The sequence below is a fragment of the Mesocricetus auratus genome, unplaced genomic scaffold (assembly GCF_017639785.1).
Source record: "Mesocricetus auratus isolate SY011 unplaced genomic scaffold, BCM_Maur_2.0 Super-Scaffold_100013, whole genome shotgun sequence".
NCBI classification, from domain to species: Eukaryota; Metazoa; Chordata; class Mammalia; order Rodentia; family Cricetidae; genus Mesocricetus; species Mesocricetus auratus.
In genome coordinates, this window is record NW_024429196.1 from 29,753,882 (window position 1) to 29,770,057 (window position 16,176).

General features: G+C 41.9%; 1 protein-coding gene across 3 annotated transcripts in view; it reads right to left on the minus strand.

The window, feature by feature from the left end:
- Positions 1-285: 285 nt before the first annotated feature.
- The window catches only part of Net1 (neuroepithelial cell transforming 1), a 41,018-nt gene continuing 25,127 nt past the window's right edge, over positions 286-16,176 (minus strand). For 2 of the 3 annotated variants that reach the window (XM_040755550.1, XM_040755551.1), the window contains exons 4-12: positions 6,379-6,486; positions 5,820-5,987; positions 5,437-5,499; positions 5,056-5,152; positions 4,858-4,934; positions 4,010-4,267; positions 3,592-3,762; positions 2,491-2,677; positions 286-2,127 (exon numbers count right to left, since the gene is read on the minus strand). In XM_040755550.1, coding sequence (XP_040611484.1) covers positions 1,727-2,127; positions 2,491-2,677; positions 3,592-3,762; positions 4,010-4,267; positions 4,858-4,934; positions 5,056-5,152; positions 5,437-5,499; positions 5,820-5,987; positions 6,379-6,486 — 1,530 coding nt within the window. In that variant the 3' untranslated portion in view covers positions 286-1,726. Of the gene's footprint in view, positions 2,128-2,490; positions 2,678-3,591; positions 3,763-4,009; positions 4,268-4,857; positions 4,935-5,055; positions 5,153-5,436; positions 5,500-5,819; positions 5,988-6,378; positions 6,487-10,907; positions 11,176-16,176 lie in introns of those variants that run through there. The other variant, XM_040755552.1, reaches the window with a different exon arrangement.

A 16,176-nucleotide genomic window follows, 5' to 3' on the forward strand; every position in this document is an offset into this window, starting at 1 on the left:
ACAGAAGTTACCCAACACCCATCAGGTCAGTACAAATGTCTTAACTGATTCCTGGGTGACCTGGTGATGCTGTGATCACAAATGCTATTGGACAACTGGTTCCCATTACCACTTTGTGTGCACAAACCCTGATAGAGTACTGAGCACCTAGGACGAGATCATCCTTATAGTAAGAGAACTCACTGGAAGCAGCTAAAAGGCAATGCAAGAGGACAGATACTAACATGAGCTAAATCCTCATGTTCCAGTGGATGCCCCCCTCCAATATTAACCAGGCAAGAAATGTTTTAGGTTATTATGTATGTACTTTTTTTAATTGTATAATTCATTTATACAAAGAAATCACTTGATCAATCTATTTACAGCTTTTCCAATTTTCATTTCCACTGGAGACATATTTCACACAATGGGTAACAATGACTTGAACTGATGGCCAGTATAAATCTGGGCTGACATGGGACCTCAGTCCTCCTCCCTCCTTTAAAGAGCATGACTCCATTTCTAACACAAACATTTGCAGTGAAGAATCACCAGCTTGTTTTTTAAATGAATACCAACCAGAATTAACCCAATATGTTCAAATTTCCAACACATTTTACAGTTTCTTTTCAAATTCAGTATTTGCAGGTATGAGAAACCAAAGCAAATACAGCTCACACCCTCTCTAGCCTTCTACAACTTTCTACACACCCTCAAATTAAGCTTTCCTATTCCCACTCCTCTGGTTAAGCCAGACATTTTTATGATAGACAAACTCCTTTTTCCTTTCCCTTCTCTTCACTATTCCAGTCTCCTGCCTTCTCTCTTGCTTTCCAGACAACACAAAAACTTTCACCAAGGTCCTTCTTGTGCTTTCTTTCAGTAGTCTAGAATATACTAAGTCATCTCATGGGTCTTCACTACCCCAACATGATACACTGTAAAAACTGCAGTTTTCTTAATTGGCTCAACAGTATGGCTTGGTTTCACTTAGTAAATTAATACGATTAACACACACACACACACACACACACACACACACACACACAAAATTAGGAAGAAAAACTTTAAGGCCATGCCAATTTAAAAAAGGCATCAACGTAAAAAAATAAAAGCAAATTCTAAAAACTACTTTACAATAAAAAATTAAATAGTTGGCAGAATAAATGAATGAAAAACTGAGGAATGTGCAGTGAAAAACCGATACAAGGCATTCCAGTTGATAAGAATGGAAAATACAGCAAATTTTATGATTGTTTTCCAAGGAAGTGGTGCTTCACTGTAAATATTGAAGTATTTCAAACTCAAAAATCTTTCATGTAGATTGTAGATGTCATTATTAAAATTTCATCCATCATTTGAGGTTTAACAAGGAACACTGACACAATAAGTTTGGGAAATACTGCAAATATCACATTTGGTTGGAACTGGAAAGTCACTGTGAACCCAGTCAGGACAACGCTGGTTTCACACATATTCTTTCTGATAAAAAATACCAGGTGGGTATGTTCCAAATAGTCTATGAAAATACCTCTTTAAAGTCTGCAATTTAACAGTAATCTGTGTATCTTTAGCTGCCATTAACGACGACGACGACGATAACAAGGAAGGGAGGGAGAGAGTAAGAGAGAGAGAATCCCAAACCATGAACACATCACAGCTGGTACAGAGTAACCCTAGAAGCTCCCATTACAAGGAAAAAACTGTACAAATTTATAAATAAACAGCCTCCCACCAGAGAACACATTTACACCAGAGTCTCTTTCCTGCTGCCACCTGACTGGGCTTTGTCCCTGGCCCTTCGTAAGGCAGGCTGCACTCGAGGTGCCTTCCCGCTCTTAGTGTCTTCCGGTGTCTGTGCCCTGGGGCTGCATCCCAGTGCATTTCCATCGTCTCCCTGTGCAAACCCGGGAGCCAGGGATGACCTTCGCTGGGCTTGGAGATTCCCAGCACAAGGGTTGTTCTCACTCTCTTCATGGAGCTCTGGTAAGCCCTGCAGCTCCAGGGGGCTAGCAGCCCGCTGGAAAGGGGCGATGGCAGTACGAATGCAGTTGAACCACTGCTGCTTATGGAACACATCGTTGGCTTGCAGTGTGTGGGACTGGCCTGGAGAGGGGTCTTGGAAGCGCACTCTAAAGATGTTTTTAGCTGAAGGGAGAAAAAAGGAATACAGATTAAGAAAGTGCTCATACAGTCTTAAGGAAAGTTCTAGTATTTATGTGATACATACACTCTCTTAAAGACAGTCACTAGCCACAAGCCCCTGATCAACTCCCTTTTGTGCTAGTCCGTGACTGGGGAGTGGTTTTATTCTTAAATTCTTGAGGGTCAAGTCTAATTTCATTTAGGTACACTTGTTTCTTACTGTGGTGTTGTTTTTGTGACGGGGGGGGGGGGGGGTGTCTCACTCTGTAACCCAGGTTGGCTTCAAATGTGTGGCAATTCTGCTTCAACCCTTTTGTCCCCGTCTACTCTGGCTCCTTTGTGTACATTCTAGAATTTATATCTTACCTTTGTCTGAGTTGCCAAAAGCCCCTCGGAAGGAACCGCCCATGCGCACATCCCCATCCTGCAGGTCTTCCAGCACCAGCTCCTGCACTGGGATTGGCTGCCGGTAAACCTGGTAGGAGTGACGCTCATTTCGTGTGACAGGCCGAGTCAAAACCAAGATGTCTTGAAACAGGAAAATATGCAGTTTCTGCAGAAATGAAGAAAAAAAAAAAAAAACAACTTCCTAAATAAAAAACTTGATTGTTGAAGAACTGGATCTGACATTTAGATTCTGATTTCTCCTTATAAATGGCATCATAAAATAACAGTTTTACTTGGAGCATTCAAGTTCAGGCTACCTAAGCTCTTTTCTTTCTTGGGGTCACACTATCATGTTAGGCACCAGCTGTGTAAACACCATGTTTCTCAAAGACCTGAAATCAGCAGAGGGTTTGAAACTCCAGTACTGCATGCATGCTGCTACAATGTCCCAGGTCCACTCTGTCTACAAAGCCTAAGCCTTTACAGAGCAATTAGGCCCTGTGATAGAAATCAGATAGGCTGGATCAACTTTTTCTTAAACATCTCCCAATTTATAAATGGAACTTTTGGAAAGCACATCTAAAACAAAAATACCATTCCTGACTCTTTACCCAAAAGGTTCTTTTGTAATTAATATTTTTATTTTTTTAATTTTTTTTTTTTTATGAGACAGGGTTTCTCTGTATTGTTTTGGAGGCTGTCGGTCCCACCCAGCCTCAAACTCACAGAGATCCGCCTGCCTCTGCCTCCCGAGTGCTGGGATTAAAGGCGTGCGCCACCACCGCCTGGCATAATTAATCTAATCCCCTGCAAAATTTGAGTGGTGCTAAAACCACTACTGCCCTGAGGTGTGTGTATATGAAACATTATGCAGTGTGAACAGGAGATGCCAGTCACACACACTGGTTTACAGTTCACAACTGGACGTGAATGAGGATGACTGCTGGATGTTTAGTTCTCTTATTCTGCAACTACACAAATCAAGTGCTTGCTTTAGCAAAGCTGGTCACATAGAAAACTAAGCAGGCTGGGAAAAGGAAAGTAATGGCTTCCCTGCGGTTGATATTCGCATACACTCACATGGCCACTTTTATTTTTCAGCTCCCCATGGCACAGCAGCACCTTGCTCGCTTCAATCCTGGGGTCCTTCTGCTTCTCGTCCAGGTACTCCAGCTTGTCGATGTAATACTGACACTCGGATTCACCTTTCTTCAAGTTGATATCAGAAAGAACTCCTTGTATTATCAATATCTAGAAATGATAAGAGAGAACAAAACCAGATGGAGCGACGGCTATATATCAACCTCCCTCCAGAGCAGACATTCACACAAAGACAGACTCTGGAGCCTGGAGGGACTCTTCATGATACATGTGAGCAATCAGTCCCAGCCACACTAGGTGACTGGTCCACAGCCACCAGACACAGGAAGGAACCAGATTCAAACCCAGTCTCTTGATGACATGAGATCGAGAGTACCATTCTGTTATTGGTACTTACTGCTTCCTCCAGCAGCTGGACATCAAGGTGGTCTTTTGGTGTGTGTCTAAGGATTTCTTTTAACAGTAAAGGGTATTTGACGAGGCGACTACGAGGGATATCTAGGAAACTCCAAAGATCTAGTTTTCGACTGAAGGGAGACTCCAGACAGCGCTGAAGGAAGTCTTGGACTCTTGGGTCTTGTTTCTTCTGATCCAGAAGAGCCTTGGCTGCCAGTTGATTACTACAGTAGCCCTTGTAGGCATTCAGGCCTGGTAACTAGACAGTAAAGACGACACACCACACAATCCTGTTATGACTGGGTGCATTAACAAGAGATGAGCACAGACCACAAAAGACAGTATAGCTATAAGTGTGTTTAACAGGCTGTGGATATTTTCCGGGCTCAATTGAAGACTCATGACTTCTAAGTCTCACTACAATGTTAGCTCTTTGTTCCCAGACACCCAAGTAGTGGCTTCTATGACACTCCTCACAATCCTGACACTCTAGGGGCCTGCTCTTTCTCCTGTGAAGTCATAAACGCAGAAATGGCCTTCATTACTGAGTTCCCAGGAATTCTCCTTGAACAGAGTCTGGCATACAGCAGGCACTCAATTATGTACACGAGAGGTTGTAACAGATGATAAGCAGCATAGCATTATAGGAATCCTGCTCAATCAGGGATATTAGTTGTAAGCCAGTCTGTAACACATTCAAGTTCTGTATTTCTTACAGGACTGTAAGTCCTTATCATCATAACTTTTAATGTCCCAGTGTTTTTAGAATTTAGCAGTGTAACCAAACTGCTATGAGTGATATCACAGGCTACAGCACTGCCTGTTACACACGATGACTTGCTTACGTACCCAGTTCACGAGAATGTGACCAATCTGTTCCACTGTCCCATCAGGCTTGGTTGCTTCTCCTATTCTTGCCAACAAATCTGAAGTGTAAAAGAGCAAAAAGAACAACAATACACTTGGTGAGTACCACATTCTTATTAACTTAAAATTACTTATGTTGCTTTTATTCAGAGATGAACAGATATTAAGAGCAAAGCTGACCTTCATGCAGGGGTATGTAAGCATCCAAATCACCAAATATATGTGTGAGCTCCTCTTCTGACATGATGGACAACTTTAACATGGGGTCATGGTAGGCCTATCAGAGAGGAAGAGACACATCACACAAAGATTGAGCAACCCGTCCTTGAATGCACCCTAGTAACTACATAGTGCAGACATAGATTTTGGAGAGACACTACAGTTACATTCACCCCTAAAGGTTTACAGGTGGTCACTTTTGAAAAGCTGTGTTTCAATCTTGAGTAAAGGTGTGTTCATTAGAAAAACACTTTTACTTTCCACTTCAAAGGTTAAGACACCACCCTCGAGAAGCTATGAAATGCCATTTTTAAGAAATGACACATGTAAAGTGACACTGACCTTTCTAGCAAGCTTGAGATCCTCGATTAAGTCCTGCTCGCCTCGGGACAATTCATATATTGCCTAAAAACATCCAAAAACGCCAGAAGTCAGAAATGAAAATGATGTAATTGATATTTACTTGATGTTTTGAACAAATTTTTAAAGAGACGTGGTCTGAAAATTTCCAAGTAAGTTTGCATTTTTTCCCATCATTTATTTACCTACTGATTGAATCTGATGACCATTATGAAATGTTATAGACTGGGTGGCTTTGAATAGTTGCTTAAAAAAAAAAAAAACTAGGCACTAGTTTATATTTCTTCTTGCAATAATATATTTAAAAACTTTTTTTTCTTGGTATAAGTCAATAAATACAGATTGGGTACTGAGTGCCAGCATACCTCCTGACGTTTGATCTCTCGAGTGGTCAAGGATTCCTTCATATTGATGTCTAGCATCTCTGACCATAGCACACTACTTCTTCTCTTGGTGGGGGTTGGAACTGTGGACCTGCTGAATGACTTCTGGGCAGAGGCTGGGGATCTGTGGTCACCACGAAGGGTAAATGACTTTAAAAAGGCAAATGAAAGAGAAAATGAGATTTGGAGGCTAACAACAATTATCCTGTATTTTAAAAACACATTATAACAAATTAAAACACATTTTTTGAGTTTTTTTTCAGCATGTAAAGCAGTCATTTAAGTTTTAATCTAACAGGTAAAACTATTTATCAACTTCAATTAATTTTGAGGAATTAACATGGTCTAAGGAGCCTTTGACAAAGGATCCAAGTGAACAAGGCTTACACAAACACTACTCTGGTAAGATATCCCCCACCAGCAGATTCCAAAACCAAACACTGGTATAACAACACGAACATGTTTGTACAGCTCAAAGGAAAACAAATTTTAGGCGTCTATAAAAAGCATCCTAAGTACACCCCCCTTCCCTCCTTTTTACCTGTATGGTTTGACCAAAGCGCCTGACTGCTCCATTTCTGACGGGAGAGATTAAATTTGCTAAGGATGTGACCCGAGCTAGAGGTCGAACTCTTTTATTGCTTGGCTCCTGGAAAAGAAAACCAGATTATAGTAAATATGTGTTGAGGTGTAATGATTTCATACAAGCCCAGACAAAATTAAAAACCCTCTTACAAAACAGTGTTTGTATAAGACAGGGAACTACAGAAAGAAATGACTGTTGTTCCTTTTGTTAAACTAGAACAATACCAGGTAACAACAGCTTAAGAAAACCAATGTTTCGTCCCCGTCACAGCACTGTGGTGATTCCACTCTTAACTACTGCAATTGGAGAATAACCTTTAAACACGCCTGGCACTGAAATGGGTCAAAAGGTGCTCAAACCCAGGCAGAGAGGAAGTTCAGAGGACTCCTAGGCTTGGATAGGCCTAGAATCTCAGCTCTAGTTCTTGTAATGGCACAGTCAGAGCCTCCCTTGTCTGGGCTAAGAACCAGCAGAGCTCTTAAAATAGCCAAGCATAGCAAACATGCATTAACATTCATGGATTTCAAAACTTCACAAAGTTAGTGAGAGACACTTGGGACACACCATCAGATGACTTCAGTTACCAAAATAGAGAACCCTAGATAAATGGATGGCTGGGGGAGCATAAACTGTTTGCATTTGGTGCCTTTGCTAAGTGTCACACATGATAGAAAATTCTGTTGAGAATTCAGAAGGATACATTAATTAAAATTATATTAAGATCACCAAGCCAGGCATGGTGGTGTACACCTTTAATCCCAACATTTGGGAGGCAGACTCGGGCAGTTCTTTGAGTTCAAGGCAAATTTGGTCTACAAAGGGAGTTCTAGGCCAGCTAAGGTTACAAGAGACCCTATCTTAAAAAAAGATCATCATTAAATTAAAAAGTAACCGAGGAACATTTCCCCCACTAAAAATTTTGTGACAAGAGCAAATTACTTTCAAAGGAAGGAGAATAAAAATAACCCTTAAAATTTAGGAACAAACTGGAAGAAAAGCTCCAAAGTAGGTAGAAATGTAAATAAGACAAGCAGCCCAAGCGACACGTGGCTTCTAAGTCCCCGATGCACACAGGGATGCACGCACACAGGGACACACACACACACACACAGGAGTGCATACACACAGGAGTGCACACATGCACCAAAAAGGAACGCCATGACTGAAGACACTTCAAAGAGATTGCAACTTTGGAGGCTGTAAGAGACAGAGTTGGAAACCACTCCCTCCCTCCTCCAAAAAACTAACTGTGGAGCAAAACTTAGACTATTAAAGCATGATGAGTGAAAAAGAAGCTTTGAGATGTGGAGTAAAATGGTAAACATGACAGAGGACACGTGTGAATGCCTTCACCACACATCTGTGCAGACTGAGTGACACAAGCGTGTGCAGGGGCAGCTTGAGGCATTCCTTTCCATTTAGTAAAGACAGCACAAAGAGTCTCCTGTTTGAGTGGAGATAGAATTACCTCACAAAGCAAGATATGCCAACATTAACTAGACACAAAGCAGCTGCCATGACTCTCTTGTGCTTCTGGAAGCAGAGGTTAGCACCTCTTCCCTGTTCAAAGCATAAAAATTTCACTTCCCAGTAAATCACCAAATATTTAATTTCCATTTGAAGGCCTTTAGAAAGGTGTACCCACCCAGGGAGTTAGAAAGTAAAAGTCAGTTTAGTGAAGAGGAAGGGGACTTGATACTATTGTACTAAATAAAATTGATAGATTCTTGTCTTTATAAAATTAGTTATTGTAAAACTACAGATTCTTGGTAATTAAAAGTTATGTCATGTTTAAATTGGAAAATGAATTGTTATGATGATTATTGTGCTGAAGACTAACCTGGGCCCCTGTGAGTGTCAGGCAGGCATCCTCTCACTAGACACTCAGGTAACTAAATGTTGGTTTATCTAAAAGCACTTTTATAGTGCTAATATAGATTTGGCTTATGCATTTCTTTAGGCTGCACTTGGTGGCTAAACACGTTTCTAGTTTTAAACATTAACTACAGTCTCACTTCTTTACAAAAGATGACACTATCAATCTGTCAAGTCTAAAGTGGTTGGTAAGAGAGTATATTAGACTTGGTGGGTTTGGACACAGGACTGCCTCGAGTTCTAGGACAGTCTGGTCTCTGGGTGGCCTGAGAAACAAAACGAAACAAAATATACAAACGAAAATGGCAAATGTGGTACAGCAATCACCTCGGAACTCCTGTTCAAACAGTGGGGATTTTAACGAAAGGTGCAGTGTAGCACCGAAGCGGCCCACTGTCAATTTCAGGACATAGATACCATTTGAAGAGCACACACACAAGTTTTTGTGGAGAAGTGAAATGGATTAGGAACTCAAGAATCACCAAAAGGTAGGGGCAAAAATCTGTATCTTTAGGAACTTGGGCTGTGTAAATTACAAGCAAAAGTAGTTTTTCCTTTACGGGCCAAGTGAACCACTTTAGTTATGTGGATTTATAAAGGACATGAGCATCTGTATCAGAAGACTGTTGTTACACCTACATTCACCTCTCCCCACAGACAGGACTCAGATGGGCTATTTGGAGGTGATGAAAGCACACCCACACAGGCACCCACACACAGACACACCCACACATCTCCAAAGGTAAGGATTAATTATACAATGTGTTGGTGGTGACTTGCTTAGAGTGCTGGAAGCTTGTTACAGTAAATATAAACAGCTTAAAAAAAAAAAAAGCCACACACCCTCCCCTAAAGCCAACCAGCTAATCTGGGACTCAAAGAATGCTAACAAGGCTTACCCTCAAGGAACTTCTGAAGGCAAACTTTTATGAGGGCTAAGTTCAGGTGGAAGGAAAACACCGTCTCTCTGTCTGAAGTCTATGCTGTTTACTCAGGTTAATCTTTAATCCGACTATCTAGTTTAGATGCCAGTACATGCATCACCTGAGGAAATCTGCCTGACCCTCAATTTTCACGATTCACCTCCACTCACTTTATGTCCTAAAATATTTTCTGAATTTCTATAAACAGAAAATTAAGTCTACTTTGAAGCTTTTCTGGATCTATCTCATTTACAAACACAACAGCCTGGATGAAACCCTCTGGTGAATTTAGGTTTTTGTGAAGTCTTTTTCCCTAATGATGCCATTATAGGACATATTTTAGAGTAAAACAATACTTTAAAAAGTATGTCTCTCAGTTGGGTGGGGGTAGCACTTTCCTTTAATGCCAGCACTCAGGAGACAGAGGCAGGTGGATCACTGAGTTCGAGGCCAGCCTGGTCTACACGGAGAAATCCTGTCTCGAAACACAAAACAAAAAAAGTATGTGTCTTGGCTTACACTCCTTTTGGATTGTTTATACATAATTTCTCATTTGACAAGAACTTTAAAACCAGAAAAACAGAATAAAAAGGTCTCTTTCTTTCTTTCTTTCTTTTGAGAGAGATAGACAAGTTCTGATCACACAGTATTCTCTCTTTTACACTCAAGTCACTAAGGTCATGCTGACAGTTCTAAAGGCTAGTGATTTTAATGCTCCAGTGAAAGGGGCCAGGAAAGCTGCCCACGTCTCACACTAACCAAAAAAGTTCATCCTTGATGGAACAAAGGATAGCTACTTAGAGCATTTATAATCATAGCATGGCATGAAGCATTCTCTTCCAAGAAAATGCTTATTCATTTTATAAAACATAACTACATAAGAAAAACCAAAACCAAACAAATAGCAAAATCCAGAATCACTTCCTGACCATAGCAGTTCAATACCCCAAAGGTATGTACAACAGCCTGAGACACACAACATGCTCATGTTTAAAATGGACAATCATTAAGAGATTTGGTTAGTGACCCCATAACCATTTCTACCACGTAAGCGATCAAGCCAGCAGGACCCTGAGAGACACACCGCAGCGCAATCAACTAACTGCCCGGACTACATAAACTGACATACTCTTTTTTCCACAAATGCTCACAAAGACTTTTGAAACCCAAAATGATTTCAAAAGCAAGGCAGGCTGAGTGTCAGTGTTCCACTGGCTTAAATCCTCTTTCAGAAGAAAAAAAGGGCACAGGGCTAACTTAACTACGGGTGGAAAGAAAAATGAACATGAATCCTGGGTCAGGGTTTACTCACTTCTTCACTAACACTGAGACGAAATAATCTTATTTTTACTTCCTCCGTTAAAACAGTCCCCCAGACTTAGTAATGTTAGTTAAAAAAAAGACAACCCACAAAATCACAACCATACTAAACATGAGAAATATGTTGACCTAGAGACGCATATACATTTTTAAATCTTTGTATGTAAACTGTACACAATCTAGCTATGCTATATATATTTAAAAAAAACCCTGCTTAATCTTAGACCACAGTTCTAAACACATTTCAGACTTGCTTAAAAAGTTACTGATGTTAAGATTTAATAAGAGAAGAAGTTTAAAAGTGAAAATTTAAAGTCTTAGAAGTTCTGCCGAGTGGAAAGCATTCCTTTGGTCTGTTTGTCTTACCTCCTGCTCCCTGAAGGGCTGGTTATTAACATCTAAGACTCGGATCGTCCTTTTAATGGGCAGGAGACCTCCGATCTCATCATGAGCCACCATGCTTTACAAGTGTCCCTTCAAACCTTTCGGGTTAGTCCACCTGCGAGTCAGCCCCGCAGGGCAGCACCGCCAAGGCGCCCCGGCTTTTCTTCCCAGAGCTCAGCCTGGCCCGGCAGCCATGCGCCCATGCCTCCTACCCGCGGTGGAGCTCCGTGCTTCTGCAAAGGCAGCGAGCACGCACGCAGACCTCAGGACTCCGGGGCGGGGCCAGGGCCCACGTGACTCCAGATAAGCGCCAGAGGGGCGCACCTAGGTTGCTGGGGTGAGCAGCTGCTGCCTGAGCTTGGCAGGTTGCTCTCAATCAAAAAGGCCCTGGAACTTGTACAGGAAGAGCTGAAGCCCACAGGAGGCAGGGTGAACGCCAGAGGAACTTACCTCAGTTACTTCCCTAGCACTTAGTTTACAGACAGGAACCCTTTTCTCTAAAACGAATGCCTTGGAAAGAACTGAGTATAGGTTTAGAAACTAGGGAGCAAAGAGCTCTGGGTTTAAAAACTATGTAGAAAAGAGTCTAGTCACCCAGCAGTGCAGGCGTACGCACAACTGTAAGATTACCCGCCTCTCAGAACATGGTTCCCATGGGGGTCAGAGGGGGGAGCAGGGGGGTAAAAGAGTAATGGGAGAGGCTTGTATGGAAATGTCACAGGGAATCCATTGCTTTGTGCAGTGAAGGTGCGCTAATGAAAATCAACTGAAAAACTAAAGAAGTTCCTGCCACCTCCGTCGGCGCCCCAACCACCTAGGATTGACAAGGGAATACAGTAGGCACCCTCTGTTCACTCGATTCCCGCAGGAATGCCCCGTCCTAGGTATGCTGGGCTAGTAATGATTTTCAGGCTCAGACTGTCTGTCACCAGATAGTTCTGTTTTAATATTTTAAGAACTTGGTGTGAGGCATTTTACCTTTCCTAACCCAAAGAGGGTCAAAAAACGGCTTTCAAAGCCTTGCATTTGGTAAGGGAAGAAATGGAGCCTCCTGGAGGTGAAGTCACAAAGGAGAGACAAGCTCTGACTTTGCAATGACTTCTTTATGGGAGGGCACTACTTCTCAAGGTTGAACGACGGTGAAGTGGACTTTCTTCTGGATTTGTTCTGCAGAGCAGGCTCATCTTAAGTGTGCTAATATAATATGCTAGTAGTTTGCAAGGCTATCTCTCGTAGCATTTACCAGCATAAAATAAGCCTTGTATGAAAAAGGCACTATCTATTCTAGATACTTGGGTGATGAAATGCAAGGCTTCGTAGCTGAGACCCCATTGTGTAAAGGCAGGCCACATGAGGAAGCATGGATAAAAGGAAGCTTCTGCAAGTTCCAAGAACCTACCAAGTGGCACTTGTGGCAACCCTCCGACCCACAGGGGTGGGAGAGCTCCGGAGAAAAGTTCTAAGGTGGTGTTTCCGTGGGGCCTTGAATGCCATGTTGCTTCACACAGGTTTGAGTAAGAGTATGATGAGACTCCCACAAGGCCACAGGCTACGACAGACACTGCAGATGCCTTTGCTATGAGCAAAGCTGCTGCCGCCTGGGTGGCTGGTGTTGGAGGGGGCTAAAAGTTGACTGGAAAAACAAGGCAAAACTCACAAGGTAGTACCAAGAACTCGGCCTAACGCTGGGGCAGTGGGAAAGAAAGGATATATGCAAGATGTCAAAGATTTATACACATGAGCAACTTTCACAAGTAAAATGATGATTTCCCATGAAAATCCTAAATTTCATTTTGATACACTACATCTGAAGAACAGTGAACACACAAGTGTTCAGAACAGAAGAACACACAAAATACTGAGTATTCAGCCAGTATTTTGGATTTAGAAAAGAGGTTTGCACAGATTGACCTGGGAAATACATGGATGAAAAAAACACAGCCCAAGTGGTACAACCCCAGAGGAATGGAGAGCAGGGGGAAGGAAGGAAAGACCCCCAGGTCTTTACTGTCGGTCTCGAGGGTTCTGTCATGGGGACAGTGTAAACCCTGGGGGTGAAGGATGAGTGGGAAGTAGGGAGCACAGGATTTCTAGTAACCATCTCTAAAGTATGACATACCAATTTACAGCCTACTGCCACCGCATCCAGGAAGAGTCATTGTTATCCCCGAGGCTACCAATGTGGTTTTTCTGAAACAGGGTCTCCTGCAGCCATGCTGGCCTGGAACACACTGTGTGATCAGACTCTGCCTTCCTCTCCTGAGTGCTGATCACAGGCCTGCGCTACCACATCTAGGCAACCACGAGTTTCTCACAAGATGATGCATCTTGCGTCTTTGAACTTTTAAACTTTTGAGTGGTGGAGATTGTTATATTCTGTCATCCACTCTTTGTTACTTGGTGACATCTGGGTAACATGTGTGGTGCTTGACTTTAAAGCTGGGTGACTTTATGTATAAGATGCTTCTATATACTGGGAGGTGCCTGGAGATTGTGGTCTTTCAGGTACGGTCAATGTCTGCTTAAGTTCGTGAGCTAATACAAATTGTGTAGGCCAGGGCCCACTGAGTAGTCTGGTCCTGTTTGCTTTTTCATCACCAATGCAAGCGAGGGCAATACTTCAGCCAGCCACGCAGTCTCATGAGGGGGAAGAGGATGAAGTGCAGGGAGCGTTGGGAAAGAGAGTGCCAGGGAGTCCTCCTGGGTCTCTTACCCAATGTCTTCCTGAAATTGTTTTTCCATCTGGTTCTGTTTGAAGTATGGCCAAGACAAGGAGGGGAAAGGATGGCTTTCATTTCCCCCTTCCAGCCGGGGACCCAAGAGGTAAGGGCAGAAGTCTCAACCAGGAAGTCTACATAAGGCAAATAGGATCTAGCAGTAACAGACCAATTTTAAAACAAAACAAGCACTACAACAAAACCCCTTGGCTCATTCTTACTCTCACTTTAAACGTGCAGGTTTGTGGTCTAAGCATAAGCAACACAACTAGGTAACGTTCCCAAAGGTGCAATGTGGACACGTTCAATCGGCAGACTGGTAACCCACTCTCTTCAGTTTACTTAGAGGGAAATGAAAGGGACGATGGGGAGCAGGTGGGACCTGTATGGGCCTACCCTGTGCTATAGATCTAGGCATGCAACTTCATTTAATAATGCTACAAAACACCAACCACTGCCATCATCTTAAAGACTGGGAAGGTGGGAATTCAAATTTAAGAAATCTGTCCAAAGGTGTCTAGTGACTCAGTGCCTGGAGAGAGTTGCCATGTTTAACTTTGTTATGGTGTATCTTTCAGATAAAGAAACAGACACAAAACCCTTAACATATGTTCTGGTACCTACTAAGTGCCCAGAGAACACTAGCTGCAATTCGCCCCATACTGATGTTCATTTAATAATTGCCAGAGAAGGAAACCATAGGCAAAGGCCAGCACATTAGGCATCTTACAATAGCAGGATAGGCACAGGAAACTCTAGTTGCTTAACTTTAGGAGAGGTTTTATTTCAACCAATGCTCATGCCTTATCAGGCTGCCAACAGCAAGTATTTCACAGCTCTTGACTGACGGCACCATGGAGGTACAAATGGTTGAATTTTCCTTGTATGGGAAGATATGCAAACTTAAAACTTATCATTGAGCTATCTAAAAATAACAAAGCAGTATGGTACACAGGATCAAGTGTCTGATAAAATTACTGGTTTCCAAGGCCCTGGTTTAGTTATAGTCTTTGTGCTGCCTGGATGAATAGGGCAAAGAGAAAGGCCACACTGTGTCCTCTCTCTAAAGAAAAAGGACTGTTAGGCTGTGCTTACACTCCTCCCACATTTAATGTTAAAAAGAGTCAAGAGGTAAACTCAACCTTGAAAGTAACCACTACTTTTTGCTGTGGATACATACGGTTTCCATCTTCTTTTATCTGAAGCAAGCAATTGGCAAGTTGGCCTGCAGTCACAGGCTAGCCAAAGACCAACTAAGTTCTCTGCTGCCCTCTACTGGAATTATTGTGAAATGCAGGGGCAACCTACTTTTCTGAACTTTGTAATCATGTATGGGCTGTTCTACAGATGATTATATAAACAAGTTTTTCATTTGAAGAAAAGTATGGATGACAAATTTATACCTTCAGCCTTCATGTGGCTTGTTGCTTATATTTCTAAATTAAACATATACTTGAATATTGTGTAGTGTATAAATCACATTCCACAGGTCACAAGAAATACTTTAGGATCTTTTCTAAATGTAAGGAACTGTTTCATTTGAAAACTCCAGAGATAAAAATCACAAACATCTATTCTTTAACTAAAGTAGATAAGGAAGCACTGATCAAGAAATGGGAACTTTTGAGAAACCAGCGTTCCAAAGTATGAATAAACTACAAACAAAAAAGGACAAATGTATTATGAAAGAAATGAGTAATGAAGTTATTTGTGGATTTGTTTAAAAAAATCACTGGATTAAAAAAACTGAGTGTATCCAAGCATTAGTAAGAATGTTGGTTCAGGAAAACGCTCAGTTGAAATCAATTAAGTGCCATTAAATAAAACAGTTCAAAAAATAATGAGCTTGTATCTTGTTCTTTGCAATGACAACACTAATAGCAAATGAAATGGGTATATATGTTGTTATCTGTGACTTTGTTTCAAATACACAGGATAATAACAATGTCCAGTAAAATGTGCCATCTCTTCCTCTTGTTTTGAAATCTTTTATAATTCTGTACGTATGATACTTGTGTGCTCCCAAGTTTAGCATGTGGTTCTCTCCTTCCATCATGGGTTCAGGGGCTCAAACTTTGGTTATCCATCTTGAGTGGCAAGTGCCTTTACTTCCTGAGTCATCTTGCTGACCCAAGATCTCTTCTTATGCACTAGGATGTTGGATTCCTCCCATTTTCTCTGAGCCTAGTTCTAGGGCCCCAAATTGGCCTAGGTTGCTGTGTCTTCAGCCTAGACTCTTGACTCTCCGATTTTAGCCTCAGCTTCCTCACAGTATCACGCCTCACCTGCACTATAGATTGCTGGCTGTCCACTTGTGCTTACTCAATGCTGTTGTATGCAACTTGTGCATGGCCTACAAGGGACAGATGACTCAGAGGACATCGGTGACTAATGACACAACAGGAGCTGGTGGATAATGGTGGATAATAAGTGGCCCTCTTTAGTCTCTGAGAAAACAATTCTGTGGTGCATTTTACATGGCTCTTCAGTATGTCCCAGCAAGAACAACTCTGCCTAGTGTGGTCATTAGCTTA